The following is a 16,034-nucleotide window of genomic DNA, read 5'->3' on the forward strand; positions in this document are numbered from 1 at the left end:
TTACCAGACCTCATCGCCAGAATCTCGGCAGCGATAGCACCGGAATCAAAATGCAGCAAAGATTTACAATATTTACACTCATTAGTCATTACACCAATACTCCTAGATAAATTGACCATTCATTAGTCATTACACCAATACTCCTAGATAAATTGAAACATCAGTTCGATCATCTTAACAGAATGGCGTACAGTGTTTGAGAGTACATTGCAATTAAATACTTCAGTGGTGATCTAAGGAAATCTTATTACTAGCCTATACATCGAGTATACATCAAAGTGGTTTAGAGATATCAGCAGAATTCCCGCAAGAAATGAAATTGCTGACATTGCAGCTGTACAAAATTCCCTATTTATCAGCATTTGGGTCCCTGATTGTCACAAAACCTAGCTCGAGAGAAACGAACTGTTAACCTCTTTATCAATCCTGTCCATCTATGCTTGAAATGAATTACTACTGGTACTGGCACTGATACCCTTGCAATTTTCCATTTGTACCCATGCTACACTAACTGGAGCGATGAGCTCAAAGGCATGGTCTTTTGGAGGATTACCGGAACCAAAATGTAACTGCAGTCACAGCAGAGGAACAAACGACTGTAACATTGCATTTCAGTACCTGCAGGTTGCTGCAAATCCGAAGTGTGAGGATTGAGATTTGCCTGCATTTACTCCTCAGTATCATCGGTATCCTCAATAACCTCTCTGATTGATAAGATATCATCACGTGGATGAGCCGTGTCCACAGCAACACTAACTTCATCTCCCACTTTCCCACGCGAAACTATTGTTGTAACTTGCATCCCGACCTGTTGGCGGCATTTGCCATCGGCATTGGAAGAATGATACTCATGAGAAAGATACTTAAGAAAGGGAGATAGAAAGCAAATAGAAGCAGTTGTTACCAATGATACACAAGTCTAAGAAACACAGTTGATGGCTTATTAGGCTAGCAAAAGGATTCAGTTGACCAACTGCCATTGCAAGTAAAACCCTGTTCTCTCAATAGCTGCCCAGAACATCTAGGACTCCCAAAAGGAGATGAACCTCTGGAACTCACATGTTGGATCTCTCTAGTGCTACTCAAACTGGCTATCTTCATTTAGTTCTATCAGGAGAAGGGTGTCATTTCCTTCCCTTTAGCCAGTTTCGATAAGTTTGACTAGCTTGCATAAGTAGTTGAAAGAAACAGTGAAGACAAAATTCCATACCATCAAAATCAGAATGGACTAAATAACAGTAGTATTGGTTCAATTCTGTACCGAGTACACTGACTGAATACTACTCACGGATATACCATGACCTTAGTCCATAGCATGTGTTTTTGTCCCAGGTCAATTTGGCCTGTAACCCAGACCAAGTCAAGTAAAATGTCATGGATCGGATAGAAGCAGCATATATCATCTGGGATTGGCTAGACCAGTAAATAATTGGAGTAATTTAGGCTTACAGGAGTTATTTGGAACATATGCACACATATCAAAGCTACTATTACGTATACTATCACGGTGAAAGCTAACTATATGAAAATCTGAACCATCAAGGCATCAAGTAAAATTTTATCATAGGGAGAATGTAGATCTACCTCCACCAAAAGCAGAGCTGCCATACGATCCTTAACAAACTTAAGAATCAGCGCTTTGTACTTCCTCCCCTTTGGCTGTCTCCTCAAGTATTCCAACAACCAGTACCGTAAGCTGTTGCTATGAAGCCTCCTAGCTACTTTAACATGCATGCTCGCAATAAATGTCATTCCTTCTAGGTCACCCGCTGAATATGGTGGGGAATCACCTCTAAGAAAAGCTTTTACCTACAGTGTAACTCCTTGTCAATATTTGAAATCAAGTTGACCTAGACATATTCTTCTGATGAAGGTACAATGATAAAATAATGAGAAATTGAGGAGACGCTAAAAATACAGCAACATCAAAATATAATTAAACAATGAGAAATTAATAACACACTAAGAAATCTGGCGACATGAAAATATAAATGCAAAATTTCCGAATTTCTTGCCTACTATGCAACTTTTCATTGACCCATAAGAATAGTATTAGCATATTTACCTGGTAATGAGCTAGCAAATCAACATATCTTCGAATAGGAGAGGTGAACTGCACATAGCCAGGAATACCAAGTACACCATGTGGTACAGGTTTTTGAAAATCCATTTCTGCAGCACGGAGCACACTGATATTTGCAAAGCTCCTTGCAGGCCCATCTGGTACATGAGAAAATGCAGACACTGCCGTGTTAGACTGGGGGTGACCTCTGTATGGCAAAGGGAGATTGTTGGCAGCACCAAAAGCAGCCACTGCCTCGCCACAGAGTATCATCATTTCAGATACAAGCTGCATTGCTGGATTGGCTTGGTCTTCAACATATAGATTAATATTTGGTTCGGGATCATCAGGATTTGACACCTTGATACGTGGTTCTATCATTGCAGTGTCTATTGAACCCTGCAGACTTGAGGGTGTCAAATTTTGGAGGGAAAATGCAGGAGGTGGTCTCCCGAAAAAACAAACTTTTGATAAGAGTGGCATGCAGGCTGAAGTGAGAAACAAAATAAGAACACATTTTTGAAATTATGAATTATAGAGCAGCAAATAGCAAAACTGATTTTGCATGCACCTGGCTACGACGCCACTGTGCACGGATGGAAGCAGCTTCTTGAAGAATCCTTAGTTCTTCCTCTTCTTTAAGGTTCATGTAAAGCAATTCAGTTGCACTCTCGTAGGTCAACATGTAGGTAGGTTTGATGACTGAATTCTCTAGAGTATATTCTGCAATACTATGCACAAAACAAAAGGGAATGTGAATGAATGTGCTACACTCTTATGACATTCTTTACAAAATAAAGAAAATCCATTCTCAAACAAAACAAAGAATTGGCTCAGAAATCAGCAAGGGAAAATAATGGAACATTACCTCCCATCAGGGTGCAAAGTCACAGATACGCTTACAGATTTGCATTGTTTACCCTGCTGCAAGCTCATAGCATTCATGGCAAGCCTCTCCGGGAACATCGGAAACGTAGCAGTTGGTAGAAAGATTGAGGTTCCTCTGTGCATTGCCTCCCTGTGGACAATAAGCTCTATTGAATAACAGATGCAATGATACAAAGGATAGAACAGGAGACTTGATATGGCAACAATGACCTATCAATGATGCTCCGAGGTTTGATCAAGCACGTTGGATCAGCAACATGTATCCAGACCTTTATCCTACCATCAGGGAGCCTAATTGCGCTCAATGCATCATCAAGCTGAATCACCAGGAATTTTGAGTGTTTAATGGATTTATTTGTGGGAACTAACAATAAATATAGGTATCATTCATTCTTTGTGAAAGATTCAATGGCAAAGAAATAGAAACATACTTCATCAGCCTCATCTACATCAATTGCGTACACCTTCAAAGTTGAAAGATCCTTCCTGATATGCTGAAAGGTAAAACACCAGAGATGTAGGCATGCATATATGCAGATAAAGAGCACAAGCATCCGACAGTAAACTAAATATACCATGTCTGAATCAGGTCTGTCCACCAGAAGCTCCTCCGCAGCAGACAAAACTTCCTCGGTGTACGTGATACGAACATCGTACTTGAAAAGATCAAGGTTGACATGCACAGGGAAGTAACCGACATTTATAAGGAGCTTTAGAGCAGCTGATGACGTCCTTGTGAACCCCATAGCTTTGAGAATCTGCCATTACATTAAAAACCACGCTTAAAAATTTCAGCAAAAGGGGAAACTTAACAATTTCCTTCAATTTAAGAATGGTGTTAAATTTAAAAGTATTTGGAGTAGGATTTTTTATGAAGGAACAAATACTTATAAAGTTAAGTTTATAATAAATAAGGCTTATGGACACCCAACAAACCAACAGGTAGTGTAAACGAATCGCAGAAATAAATACGATAATTGTGCATGAAAAAATTGGAAAGTGGAATATTGATATATTACATTTCCTGCTAGTCTTCTTTGTTCATCGCTACATGCATCAACTGCATATGCTTGAAGAGCCTCAATTTTTTGCCCAACTTTCTCATCCACAAACCATGAACTTTTCGGAGGCTTGGACTCCATAGGCAATGCTTTGGCAGACTTGAGTAAGTGGACAAATTCTTCCAGTTCCTTCTCAGCTTCCTCTTTAGCACGTTTCCGTCGTAGAAGTTCCTCTACCTACTACCAGATAAAAGAAAATAAGTTTACCGACCAATATAACAATGGAGAAATTAATCAATAAGAGTAATTTAAGGAAACCAGCAGCCGCTAATACACATAAACAAAATACATATCTGATAAAACATGCCAGATTATAATGTCGAACATCACATGGCAGTTACTTGTGAATCCAGATGAAAAAGATGAGAACAAACACAGCCTTATTGTAAACGTCACATGCCAGATAAAAAATATGTTCTTCCAAGGAATATTACTGGAAACTGATGGGCAAAACCAATATAAACAATATCAAGAGACCAAAATGCTAGTTACACAGCCTTATTGTACTCATACAGACCATGGTACTCAACATATGAACACATAGTAAGTTAAAAAGTGGAAGGGAACAGACAGGTTTGAAAGGACTTGTCCACTTTATTCAGCCAGAATAGAGCATTCTGGGGTCATTTTGACCCCACAATGTTTTTGCAAAAACAAAAGAAAGACCCATCGCATAAAGTAACTACATAAACAAAAAAAAGAATTAAACTCTATATAGAAATAGAAATTGACTGCACTAAAGGTGGTCCAAAAGACTTAAAAATTCAGAGCTGCAACTGATCACAAAAGATTAATTGGTCACAGCACTCTGAGATGGTGCTACTAAAGAATATGCATCACCTTACTTGCCAATCATCTAAATTTTCACATGATGTAAGTCGCGCATATATTTAGAAAATATACCTGAGGAGGTGAGCGAGGTTGGTAGATGGAATAATCTCTGCTCTCTACCTTGACAAAATAGACTATATCCCTTGATAACAAGAAATGCGCACAGTAGCTTTCCAGAGACTCCTTGTTACCATATACTATCTGAGCAAATCACAAGAATCAAATATGAATAGCAACAGGACAAATAGGAAGTCGAAAAAATTAGAAACCTTAGACCTCACCTCAGCAAACTCCTCAACCGTTATTGATTTATCATTCTCAGAAAGCTCCATCCAAGCACACTCCAAAACTGTTGGGTCCTGTTAATAAATAGTATGATCATCCTGATGAACACTACAGATAGTACATAGCAATACGTTCAGCTCATGCAGCAGTACTTACCAAAAGGTCTTGCGCTTTCTCAAGAAATTCATCAATTCTTGAAGCGTCAAAATTCATGACACCAGGGACGACATATGTAACCTGCTGGGGCTTTATCGAAGACAAGATACCATTCTGTACAAAAGTAAAACAGTCATGTCTCTGCAGAATCCATAATATCTCTCTGTTTGAAGAAAAATAATGAAGGATGTATGTCCAGGTATAAATAAACTAGACCGGTTAATCAACTGGATAAATATAGTTCTCCGTTCATAAAGGACCTGATCAGTCACCATCCAGTTTTTCTTTCCATCAGGCCGTTCAACAACTGCAAGCAAAGATCTATCTGAATCTTTCTGAAATTCGAGCAGCAACCCTTTCTGTAATGCCCTCTTATCTATCTTATTGTCAGACAGTTCTTTTGTGCCCTGCAATCCTATCCTGAGGAGAAACAAGGAATTCCGACATTAAGTTTCCGAGCACTTTGTATCATTAGAGGAAATGATTGATATCAGTGACAAAGTTAATAGACATATGCACCGTTTCAGAAATTATCATAAACATCTTGCAGAATGAAAGCACCATGTAATGAGCAGCATCACGGTATTACCCACAAAAAATGGTAGTGATATTGGATTAGCTAGTTGAACATTTGAAACTCAGCAACTATACGTATTCCAAAAATACAGTATGAATGGGGCAAAATACATCTATCTAGACTCTAGAGCATCTGCTGCAACTGCAACCACAGTATAATAGAGCCACAGCAGTCCAGCGCTATTCTAGTTCTTTTCACGGACTGTTGTAGTATTAATTCCCAAAAAGTGTAGAAATGGTAACATTTAAGCTCAGTGAAACACATCTTTATATGCTGTTTGGTCATCCATTATCTAAAAAATTGTTTCTGATCATGGATAAATTATAAAAATGGCATGCCTGTTGCATAAATTTTTTTGAATTACACCCAAGAGTAATCAATTATGATGCAACAGTTGACCACGAGTTCATCATGCACCTACGTATGGTGCAAATCAGAAGTCTATCTCGTGCAGTCACTCAAGATTGTTTGCTCCAGAAATTCAATGGTTCAGTCTCTCCAACATTCATTTTATTTCCCCGCAAATACCTTCAAAAGGTTATTGTCATACCCATTTTCAAGTAACAAGGGACTGAATGAAGCTCCAAGGTCACAAATAATAATGCAAGCCCCCGCTCCTAAGTTATGCGGAATTCAGTAGCTACTGGCACGAGCCACTCAACTACTCAAGCAACGCACTGGCTCAAACTATAACGCTAGCGACTTATGGTTATGGGAGGGTCAAGTGTGAAGGGCGCATTACTTTGCCGAGACCCGGACGCGCCGCCGGGAGCGGAGCTCATCCAGGACGGAATCCACGAGGCTGTGCGCCAGGCGGCTCCTGCAGCCGCCGTAAGGGGGGTACTGGCCCCAGCAGAAAGCGGCGGCCGGGCGGACGGCGCGGCGGAGGGGGCGGAAGCCGAAGAGCGCGAGCGCCGCCGATGAGCACCCGCCCGCCGCCCGCGCCGCCATGGGCGACGGCCCCATCGACCAACGACGAATGGCCGCCGCGGGGAGGTTTAGTTCGCGGGGCGCACAACTCCGGGTGGGGTTTTGGCTGGCGATAAGGGACGACGAGCCCCCGCGGGCGCGAGTGGGAGGCGAGGGATGAACCGGGAGGTGGGAGAGGTGCTGCGGCTGCTGATGAGGTGGCAACGGCAGGGCAGCGAGGAAGAGAGGCAGAAAAATCCCGACACCGCGAGGCGATTTGTACGTGGGCCTTCAATTCTTAACATGGGCCTGAAGCCTTTGGAGGAAGAAGGGAAGAGAGGAGGTTCGGCATGATCGCCTTGTGTTTGGGCTGAACAGAAAGAGAGGTAGTAGGCCGTATATGGGCTGTAACTAGTTAGCATCCCTCCTAAAAAAATTAGGAACGCAGAGAGCCGCTAGTACAAATTGTCAAAACGCCCGTGTTTGGAACCGCGTGTGCGGTGTTTATCCGCAAAAAACGCAAAAAAAATACTGCCGAACGTCGCTTCTTACGCGTTTATTCCGACCGCCTGCGAAATCAATACACGAGATTTGAACTGAGGCCAAAAATCACAAAAGCGAGCCGCGAGCCACGTTGCGCTTATCCGGCTCGTGGTCCCAAACAAGAGCTTAGTCATTTCAAAAAGAAGAGATACTAACCGTGCAAAAATCTTTCAAAAAGGAGGCCTGCCAGAGCCCAGGGGGAAGGAATGAAAGAAAAATCGAAAACTCGTTTTTATGTCTGGCCATCGCGGTAGATCTTATCCTGATCGTTGCTTATGTACCGAGATCCGTGACATTTTGTCCCATTACAGCATATTCACATGTATTTACATTTTTGTTTAAGATGTATTCAATGGTGGGATGCTGCAAACCGCCTGCAATGATTTGACATAAAGGGGCGACAGAGGTGTCATAAAGAGTACTTTTTGTGCATCGTGGGATGTACAGGTATTGTTGAACTTTTCCAAACAGCCGCTCCACACGCGATTTTTTGTGTGGTCCTCATTAATCCTTTTTTTAAATTGGATAAGGTTGGCGACAGTGCACTGTGATTGGGCCCGGAGGGGTTAGTTCATGTTAGTCCGTGGTACACCTTGGTACATTTCGGTCCTACGGCCTGGTGTACTGCCGGAATCCTCGGTTCCTACTCATCGCATTTTACCAGCCAAACACAGATCTGTAAGCTGCCAATGCAGATCAAGCGAATCACGCCATAAGCGTCAAAAGAGGGATTACAGAAGAAAGAATGATTCGCGATGGCAACACACACCTTTTCTGCATCACAGATCCGGTGGAATGGGATCCTCCGCCGCTGTCGCCCCTTGCGTACCCAACGCGCGCGGGCCTTTTTCTGGAGCGGACGCTGTGTCTGCAGGGAGCAGAAGCGGCCCTCAGCCTTCCAGGCTCTACGGATGGGTTACGTTACCCATTTGCCAACTTCCTCCTCCCACCTTTATTACCTTTTGGCCACACACTTTTTTAACATAATAGTAACTGACCGGTTAGCAAAATCTCGAAAAGGTTTTTTAACCAAAAGCATGCTACAAAAGATTTTATCCATTCACCGAACCAGCATTTGTACATATGCAAAACGACTACAGTCGCATGGGGGAACACACCAGTTCTCCACCCCGCCAAAAGAAACAAAATGGGGCATGTCAGAGGACAGACCCTAAGGCTAAACTGAAGCACTCGTGCACCTTTCCTTCTAAACCTAGAGACACAAAAGAACAATTACAAAATAGATGACACTTTTGCGGGGATGTCATCTAAGAGAACCTAGGCTTCTTCACTGCAGCGCTGCAGGCATCATCCTCTTCATCCGACTCTCCGTTTTCGTCAGCCACGTACCCAAAGGTTGCCGATTCAGCATCTGAACCATCGGGGTGCACCGTGGAGTTCCAAGAGCCATAACCTTGGTCGCCAGAGTCGCCAGATCCCTCGATCGTGTCAGCAACTCCACTTACAGCTGCCTGATGCACAAATCATCTAGCTACAGTGCTAAGTTCATGACATAAACCGAGAATACATGAAGCAGGATTATACCTCTGAGATGCAAGGTACCGACTCCGTTCGCTGCCAATTCCCAAACCAATCTGCCCAACCACCGAGTCCTGAGCAAAATTGCGGGGACAGGTCACAAATCCATTTCTAAAACAAGCAAAAGACAGATAAGAGTTGTTACCATATCAGAACAACAAACAACACCAGACGCCGTGCTTGTAGACCGGATCGGAACAACATCAATCTGCACTTCATGATGCATCTCCTCAACTCCAATTGCAACGTCAGAACTCTTTAGCAGCAAAAGAATAGAGTTACTATCTATCCGATGAACATATGAAACAAATGCACGAACCAAATTATCACTGTATTACCAGGGACGACGCCACACCTGAATCCTCTTCTGCCATTGTGGGGGGGTACTCAGTGGCAACACACAGCCTAAGGGGCATAGGTTTTTGAGCTTACGAGTACCTGAGCACACAAGGGGGGAAGGTCGTGGAGGGGCGGTCGTCTGGTTGCTATTTATAGTAGCTAGTTACCGCTCGTGCGTATGGGGTTCAAATTTTGAAATCGCCCGCGGGACATAACGCTCCTCAGCACCCCAAAGCACACAGGCGGGGGGATATGTACTTAGTGCTCGAGTACACTTGATTGTTAAAAAATGTTTCCCATCTACCACGTCCCAGTTCCTAATTTTCAGTCAGCCGAGCTGATAACTAGAGAAATTAGTTATGGTCAAACAGTCAAACCATTTTTAAATTAGCCAGAAAAACCTCTCTGCGTTCATTTTTTTGTCCACTTTTAATTCCTTATCTGTCCGCTGTTAATCAAACTCACGCTAAACTTAAACGCAATGTATGCAGCACAGAAGGCCCCGGTCACAAAACAAAGAATGCTACTTGTCAGATTTTCACCACGATATGCATAATTCATACATGGTCTCTTTTCAGGAAATGAAGCACACAAACACAACAATCAAATTCCACCAACACCACCACCAATGTTACTTTGGCAAATCATCACATGGTTTGCATACTTATGTACATGGTCTTCTGACCAAAGTGGAACTCAAAGCGCCACCACCAAGTTGCGAAATATAATGGACCACAAGTAATGCACGTTCTCAAACATGTTACAGCAAAATTAATTCACCATCAAAATCCAGTGGCAATCATTAGAATGATCCACAAATTTTCTAGAGAAACATGATTTTAGTTTGGAAGAGCTGCGGCTGAGCACCAATGCAACGGTCGACAGTGTGACCCGTCACTCCACATCCACTGCAAGTTGGCGCTTTCTTTGTCTTCTTCGTTCTTGCATCGCGGTTTGGGCAACTCTGCAATGTGTGCTTGTCGCTACGACAAAGGCTACAGAACCGCGGTCTTTTTGAAAGCTTCTCGTGCGCTGCTTTCTGCCTTTTGTTTGTTGGTCTCCCACGCTCACTCTTCTTCTTGGGTACCCGCTGCGGGAATTGACCACCTAGTTCATCTACCGGTTCTTCCTGGTACCCCACTGGAGCCACATGACCTAAACCCAGACCATCTTTGTCCTTCGATATTTCTCTCAATGCCTCTATACCATCATCGATCAATTTCATCGCTAGGGCGTGACTCTGCACATTGCTATCCCCATCTCTGCGAATCTAAGTACTTTCAGCATCAATGACGAATGCCGATATGTTTGTGCCAAAAGAGCAGGGTTGTCTTTCTTGTACTGTGATAGGTCCGCTGGCAGAATATGCCGCGCCGACTTTGTCCATCGCTGCAATATCAAAGAATATGGGATTTTCTGCACTCCATTGCTGATCATAACCTGCAAGATATTTATACTATCACATAGGGTATGGCAAGTGCTACCATTATAGGTAATTTGAGAAATCAAATATCTAGATGCAAACAAGGTAAAGGAAAACAGAGTTGTACCCTCAAGATATGGCTGCAAGGTAAACCAAAATGCTCAAACAATCCACATTCACACATATATTCCGCCCCACCATGAACAACCTGCACCCTGTACTGCCCTTTGCACCAGTGCTGCACACGCGTAAGGTCATAGTGCTCCGCCATATACTCCTCCCCTGGAATAATCTCTATTGCTCTGTAGAATTCTGACTCTTCTTTAAGCTGACTGAATAAGCTGAAAACTTTTAGAGTATAAGTACGGTGGGCGTGTACTACCAGAGGTCCCCCAGTACTAATTTTCTTTGAATTCTGCACCAACATTAAAAAAAATTCAACTTTTACATAGCGTTCACCATGTTATCTTAAACATGTACTAGCAATCAAAATAAAATCACATCTGCATCCAACCAGAGTTAATCATACCGGAAATCATTAAAAGTCACGTACCAGTTTATTGCGTCTTTCCTCATAGTTCTCTTCTTCATCCCTGATGTATTGCATTTTCATGTATTGCTGGATAAATTGATGCAGAGGACAGCTCGGTGAAAGTATATTCTTCAGCATGTGATTTGCACTCTCACTTCTTTGTGTGCTTGTCATTCTCGCACAAAACACACCTTTGAAGTAGCTTTTTACCCATTTATGCCTTGTCTCGTAAATCTGGGTCAAGAAAGCATTTTTCTCTAGACCATACTGCTTCAGCAAGATGCTCCAGCTTGTTTCAAATTCTTCTATAGTCAACATTTCATTCAACATAATGTGGAATCTGTCTCTGAATTCTTTGTTACTAGTATACTTCTGCCCTACACATTCTCTTACTCTCTTCAAGACATGCCACTTGCACCATCGATGCACTGTATTAGGCCACTCCTCCGCAATTGCCACTTCCATGGCTCTGCATTGATCTGGCAACGAGATAAAAGAAATAAGATATGTAAAATAATAGATAACATCATGAAGTTGATTTGGCGCTATGGTCAAAATAGTATGACAAGAAGCTTTGTGCGAAAGAAGGTCCATGCTGAGTAGCAGTACCTGTTAGTATAGTTTTCGGCTGCCGCCCACCCATCAATGATGAGAACTCCCTAAACACCCACTTGAAACTGTCAATTTTCTCATCTGTCATAAGAACTCCTCCAAGAAGTACCGTCTGGAAATGATTGTTGACTCCAACAAATAAACCAAAGGGCATATCATAAAGATTTGTCTTGAATGTTGTGTCAAAACTAACAACATCTCCAAAATGGTCGTATTGCATCCTGCTCTGACTATTTGTCCACAACAAGGTCTTAATCCGTCCATTCTCATCGGGGTCCACACTAAACGCAAAGCCTGGGTCTGATTCCCGAAGTTCCCGGATCAAATCTAATGTTTTCTTTATATCATTGTCAGCTTGTTCGCGGTTGATTTTCTGGCACACTGTCTTCAAGCACCTTTTGGTAGCTGGTACATTTTGCATAGAACCAAAGAAGTTTCCTAGTATGCTATATAATTTGGTAATGCCAATGTTATTTTCTCGAAGCATGCGTATCAAGTCCTTTGTGAATTTGTCCAGATGGTGATGCGACGGCCAGTGTTTCTTCTCACCATAGTTTTATGAAAGTGGATGATTATGCTCAGACATGTGCTCGACCACTATCCAACCATGATCTGCTGTTCGGTGCAGACGTAGCATTGCACGGCAATTTGTTTTGGATGAACACGTCTTCACATTTGATTCAGGATGCCCCTAAACCCACAAAACAAGAAGTGAAAAAGGAAATTTATTAGTTTTCCTAAAGCAAAGCCCCTTTGAAGCAGGAAACCCAGATTTAATAGTAAACGAATTCAACTCGTAGCATACCCGGCAGCTGCAATAGAACTCTTGGGCTAGCTGGTACGGCTTGGTCTCCAGGCCGCATTTTTTCCTTTTCTTTTCTGACCATCGCTTCTTGCCCCACCGTATCCCGAAACCACACTCCCATGAGTACAGGTTGTAGTATTCATAAGCCTCATCACAGTTATCGAACTCAGTCCCAACAGCAGGATTTATTATGTACGCACTTGTGCGGTCAGCAAACTTCATCAACGCTTGTTGTAGTGCACTTGGCTTCCCGGGTACTGGATCCCTATAGTCTGGGCCTTCACAAATTGTCTTCCTGCACAATGTCAAAAAAGATAGATACATTAATGCAAGAAAGTTGCATGCACAAACACACGACCCACAAAAAGCCCACAAACGCCCTACAATGAATCAGCACAATATATCATACATACCTTCTTTTCCAAGAAACTTGATTATCATTAGGTAAAGCAACAATTGCCCCTGCCATTCCACTACTGGCACATGTTTGCAATGTAGTGTCATTACCAATTCTAGCAGAATCATTAGCAGCTGGATCAACATTTAGATCAAAAACTTCATTGCCAGTCGCACTGTATGCGATCGCTCTGCAAGTCCATGGAAAACAAAACACAGTATACACTCGAATGGTTTTGTAAGAAGACACCAAAAGCAGTTGAGGGGTGTATGAATCTACCTGTTTTCCGTACCACATGTATACTTATCACTGGAAAGATTTCTGTTATCCCGAACCAAGCAAGAATGTGCACCCATGTTTACACCAGTTTCTGAATTTTCTGCGCACACTTCATTGGCATCTTCGCACTGGGGGGTGAAATGCAGCTTCTTAGCAACCTCCACAGAACTGCACCCCCTGTGCATGCTGTGATAGTAGTTTTTTGCCATGTAAGAACTGATTTCTGTAAACTAAAGGTATGCAGGCATTCAACATCAAAATTTTATTACGCGACGTACTTGGGCCTTTTCTTCGTTGTCGAACTAACATCGATTGGTTTGATTACTTCCGTGTATCTGCGTGTTAAAAAAAATCAAGGCTCATCTATCTAATTGGTGAACAAGCATATGCTGGAAAACAAAATCTGAGGACCATCATACAAACAACCAGCTTACACATACTTCTACTAGGCATTAGAATGAACTGGCAGGCCAAACAAATATTACCAAGGCTTACACAGCAGAACTTCTGATAATTAGATGTATAATTTCTCTACATTCCTATTTATCAATATTTTAACTTCCTAGGTCAGGCTTTGTACCAGCCAGTATGGGGGGCCACCAGTTAATGTCCTACCGCACTCATTTTTATGTGCAAAGCAATTAACCCTACGTGCAATCAAAATACACAACACACATTTTCAACAGCAACGCAAAAAAAAAACTAATCTAATCGTACAAAAAGTAGAACACAAATCTTACCCAGTACTTGGCAGTACGGGGTATAAAGTTGAAGCACCTGAATGCCCAGGCCCCCTGATGCCACAACATGGACCGTTTTCGTCTCGCTCACTGCTTTTTTTTTTTGGTGGAAAAAAATATGTGCCATGTCAAAAGTATGCAACAGAAGTAATTTGAAAAGATTAGAACGAACTTGTGAAACAAGCTGGAATTGTACTACCTTTCCCAAGGTACATTAAGATCAATTAAGTTTTCAGCCTGTAGGATCGATCCCCTCCTGAACGCATCAGTCAGCATGGTGTCCACCCATACGAACTCATTATCCCCTTTTGAACTGCACACATCATTCAGGACACACCCCAACTCCCCGTTGCCAAAATCATTGCAATCAGGTAGTACTCCAAAAATAGGCGGACATATTCAGGACACAATGCATAGCTCATCAGACTCCTAGGCCTCACAATTGTACCTTTCGATCGACGGACCTCCAGATGAAGAAGAACTCCAACGCGTCCGAGCTCCTGAAGGATCCGCCAAGCCTTGCATCCCGCGACTCCACTCCGCGACGCAACGGATCTGACGGGAATTGGAGCTCTCCGCTTCCATCGGCAGATGGAAATCTCCACTCCCCAGAATGCCTCACAAGTGCTCTTCTCTTTTCACCCCACTCCCCATCGCTGCCATCAGACAACATATGAGGCCATCGGCTCCAGTTTTTCCTCTCCTCCCAACCAAGCACCCCCCCTGTACATGGCAAGACGCTAAATATTTCCTCCGCCCAAGAGTTTTGAAATTCGAAATCATGTACCGAGCTAAATGTACTAGAGTACCGCGAAGGAGCGTGTGGTCCGCAACCCAAGACCTGAAAATCGAGTAAATATCAGATCGTATAGTATACGTATTTGGCAGACCTCCGTGTACAGGCAGGACTTAATCACCTGTCACCCCTGACAAATATTCCCCCCGGCACATATCTCGGGGTACATGAGAACGGTGCAGATAACACCTCCCACGGTACCCTACTCCTAGAAATCTTCATTCAAGAAAAATATAATGTTTGCGTCTATGTGCCGTGCCCGTGCCACCACACCGTTTCAGCGGATGGTAGGGTACTCGAGTAGGAGCAGTGTTAACATCACATCAATGTACTTAGTACCATTGATGCTCTTATCCATTAACCCGTGTGGCCCAGCGTTTCATGCCGTACTCTGGCGTTGCAGGCGTGTCAAATTTCCCTTATCAGGCTTTCTCCAACCATTCCCCCCATCCAACTCCCCCCAAACGTACTATTTACTATATTTTACTACCTCCTTCCAAAAGATTCCTCCCCCTATAACTCCTTCTCTCCAACCATTCCCCCCATATCTATTCCCCTCTATATACTATCACTCATTAACTAACTATTTATTTAATGTTTTTGAATTTAAAAAAAAATCATACAATATTTGTACTGTCATAATACGCATTATCATTGTGTTATGGGGCTCAAACGGAATTAATATCGCGAAGAAACAGTATGATTAGAGATATAGGGGGAGTTGAAACTCACCCTATACATGGGGGGAGTTTCAACTCCCCCCTTATATAGGGGGAGCTGTGGGGGGAGCCGTTGGAGGGCTCGCTCCCCCCCCAAAGCCCCCCCAACGTAGGGTGGGGGGAGGGATACGGGGTGCCCTTGGAGCTAGCCTCAGAACCAGAACGAGTACAGTGCCTGTTGGTTGGCTTTGAGGCAGCGGTTCCTTTCAGTCGTGTGCTGCTTCTGGATCGAAGCACGCAGTGGCACATGTCCCTCTCGTCTCGGATGCACTGCATGCATGGCCTGCCCAATTAATGCGAGAGTGATTGCACGAGCTCACTCGCTTGAGGCTGTGTTTAGATCATGCAAAATCCTGTAAAATTGGCACTGTAGCTAATTGTAGCATTTTTCGTTTGTTTGTGGTAAATATTATCCGACTATGGGGTAACTAGACTCAAAAGATTCGTCTTGAAATGTACATCTAAACTGTGAAATTAGTTATTTTGTTTATCTACATTTCATACTCCATGTATGCGTCTTTTAGTACATTTAATGATTCGA

At 42.9% G+C, this 16,034-nt stretch overlaps 2 protein-coding genes across 9 annotated transcripts; both read right to left on the reverse strand.

Annotated features, from left to right (window-relative positions):
• Positions 1-51: 51 nt before the first annotated feature.
• Positions 52-7,032, reverse strand: LOC120708619 (ribonuclease II, chloroplastic/mitochondrial-like). Of its 2 annotated transcripts, XM_039993979.1 has the most exons (15): positions 6,603-6,982; positions 5,544-5,703; positions 5,284-5,397; positions 5,124-5,201; positions 4,915-5,043; positions 3,970-4,188; positions 3,526-3,708; positions 3,382-3,444; positions 3,161-3,267; positions 2,931-3,080; positions 2,634-2,793; positions 2,066-2,461; positions 1,585-1,809; positions 662-808; positions 89-569 (listed from the first exon to the last, which is right to left on the reverse strand). In XM_039993979.1, exons 1-14 carry the CDS (start codon positions 6,824-6,826, stop codon positions 668-670), a joined length of 2,349 nt encoding a protein of 782 aa, XP_039849913.1. In that variant the 5' UTR covers positions 6,827-6,982; the 3' UTR covers positions 89-569; positions 662-667. The 2 variants fall into 2 exon arrangements, with proteins under 2 accessions (XP_039849912.1, XP_039849913.1); XM_039993978.1 differs by having other exon boundaries at positions 52-808; positions 6,603-7,032.
• A 2,740-nt stretch (positions 7,033-9,772) lies between these two features.
• Positions 9,773-14,760, reverse strand: LOC120708621 (protein FAR1-RELATED SEQUENCE 5-like). Of its 7 annotated transcripts, none has more exons than XM_039993986.1 (11): positions 14,427-14,760; positions 14,178-14,320; positions 13,979-14,071; positions 13,517-13,573; positions 13,239-13,424; positions 12,976-13,074; positions 12,563-12,857; positions 11,755-12,448; positions 11,167-11,624; positions 10,741-11,028; positions 9,773-10,630 (listed from the first exon to the last, which is right to left on the reverse strand). In XM_039993986.1, exons 1-8 carry the CDS (start codon positions 14,649-14,651, stop codon positions 12,314-12,316), a joined length of 1,233 nt encoding a protein of 410 aa, XP_039849920.1. In that variant the 5' UTR covers positions 14,652-14,760; the 3' UTR covers positions 9,773-10,630; positions 10,741-11,028; positions 11,167-11,624; positions 11,755-12,313. The 7 variants fall into 7 exon arrangements, with proteins under 7 accessions (XP_039849920.1, XP_039849921.1, XP_039849917.1 ...); XM_039993987.1 differs by having other exon boundaries at positions 12,976-13,149; positions 14,178-14,291; positions 14,427-14,758; XM_039993983.1 differs by having other exon boundaries at positions 12,976-13,149; positions 14,427-14,758.
• Positions 14,761-16,034: the final 1,274 nt, after the last annotated feature.

Source organism: Panicum virgatum, chromosome 5K (genome assembly GCF_016808335.1).
Source record: "Panicum virgatum strain AP13 chromosome 5K, P.virgatum_v5, whole genome shotgun sequence".
Lineage (NCBI taxonomy): Eukaryota > Viridiplantae > Streptophyta > Magnoliopsida > Poales > Poaceae > Panicum > Panicum virgatum.

Bases quoted from the DNA above. Each gene is read 5' to 3' on its own strand.
- LOC120708619 (XM_039993978.1), bottom strand. From the start codon at position 6,826: ATGGGGCCGTCGCCCATGGCGGCGCGGGCGGCGGGCGGGTGCTCATCG. The intron at 5,202-5,283 runs GTAAGTACTGCT...ATTTATTAACAG, and splicing joins AGAAAGCGCAAGACCTTTTG to GACCCAACAGTTTTGGAGTG. The intron at 5,044-5,123 runs GTGAGGTCTAAG...TGATTTGCTCAG, and splicing joins CGGTTGAGGAGTTTGCTGAG to ATAGTATATGGTAACAAGGA.
- LOC120708621 (XM_039993982.1), bottom strand. From the start codon at position 12,244: ATGCTTCGAGAAAATAACATTGGCATTACCAAATTATATAGCATACTA. The intron at 11,625-11,754 runs GTACTGCTACTC...TCTCGTTGCCAG, and splicing joins GCCGAAAACTATACTAACAG to ATCAATGCAGAGCCATGGAA. The intron at 10,631-10,740 runs GTACAACTCTGT...AATATCTTGCAG, and splicing joins CTTGCAGCCATATCTTGAGG to GTTATGATCAGCAATGGAGT.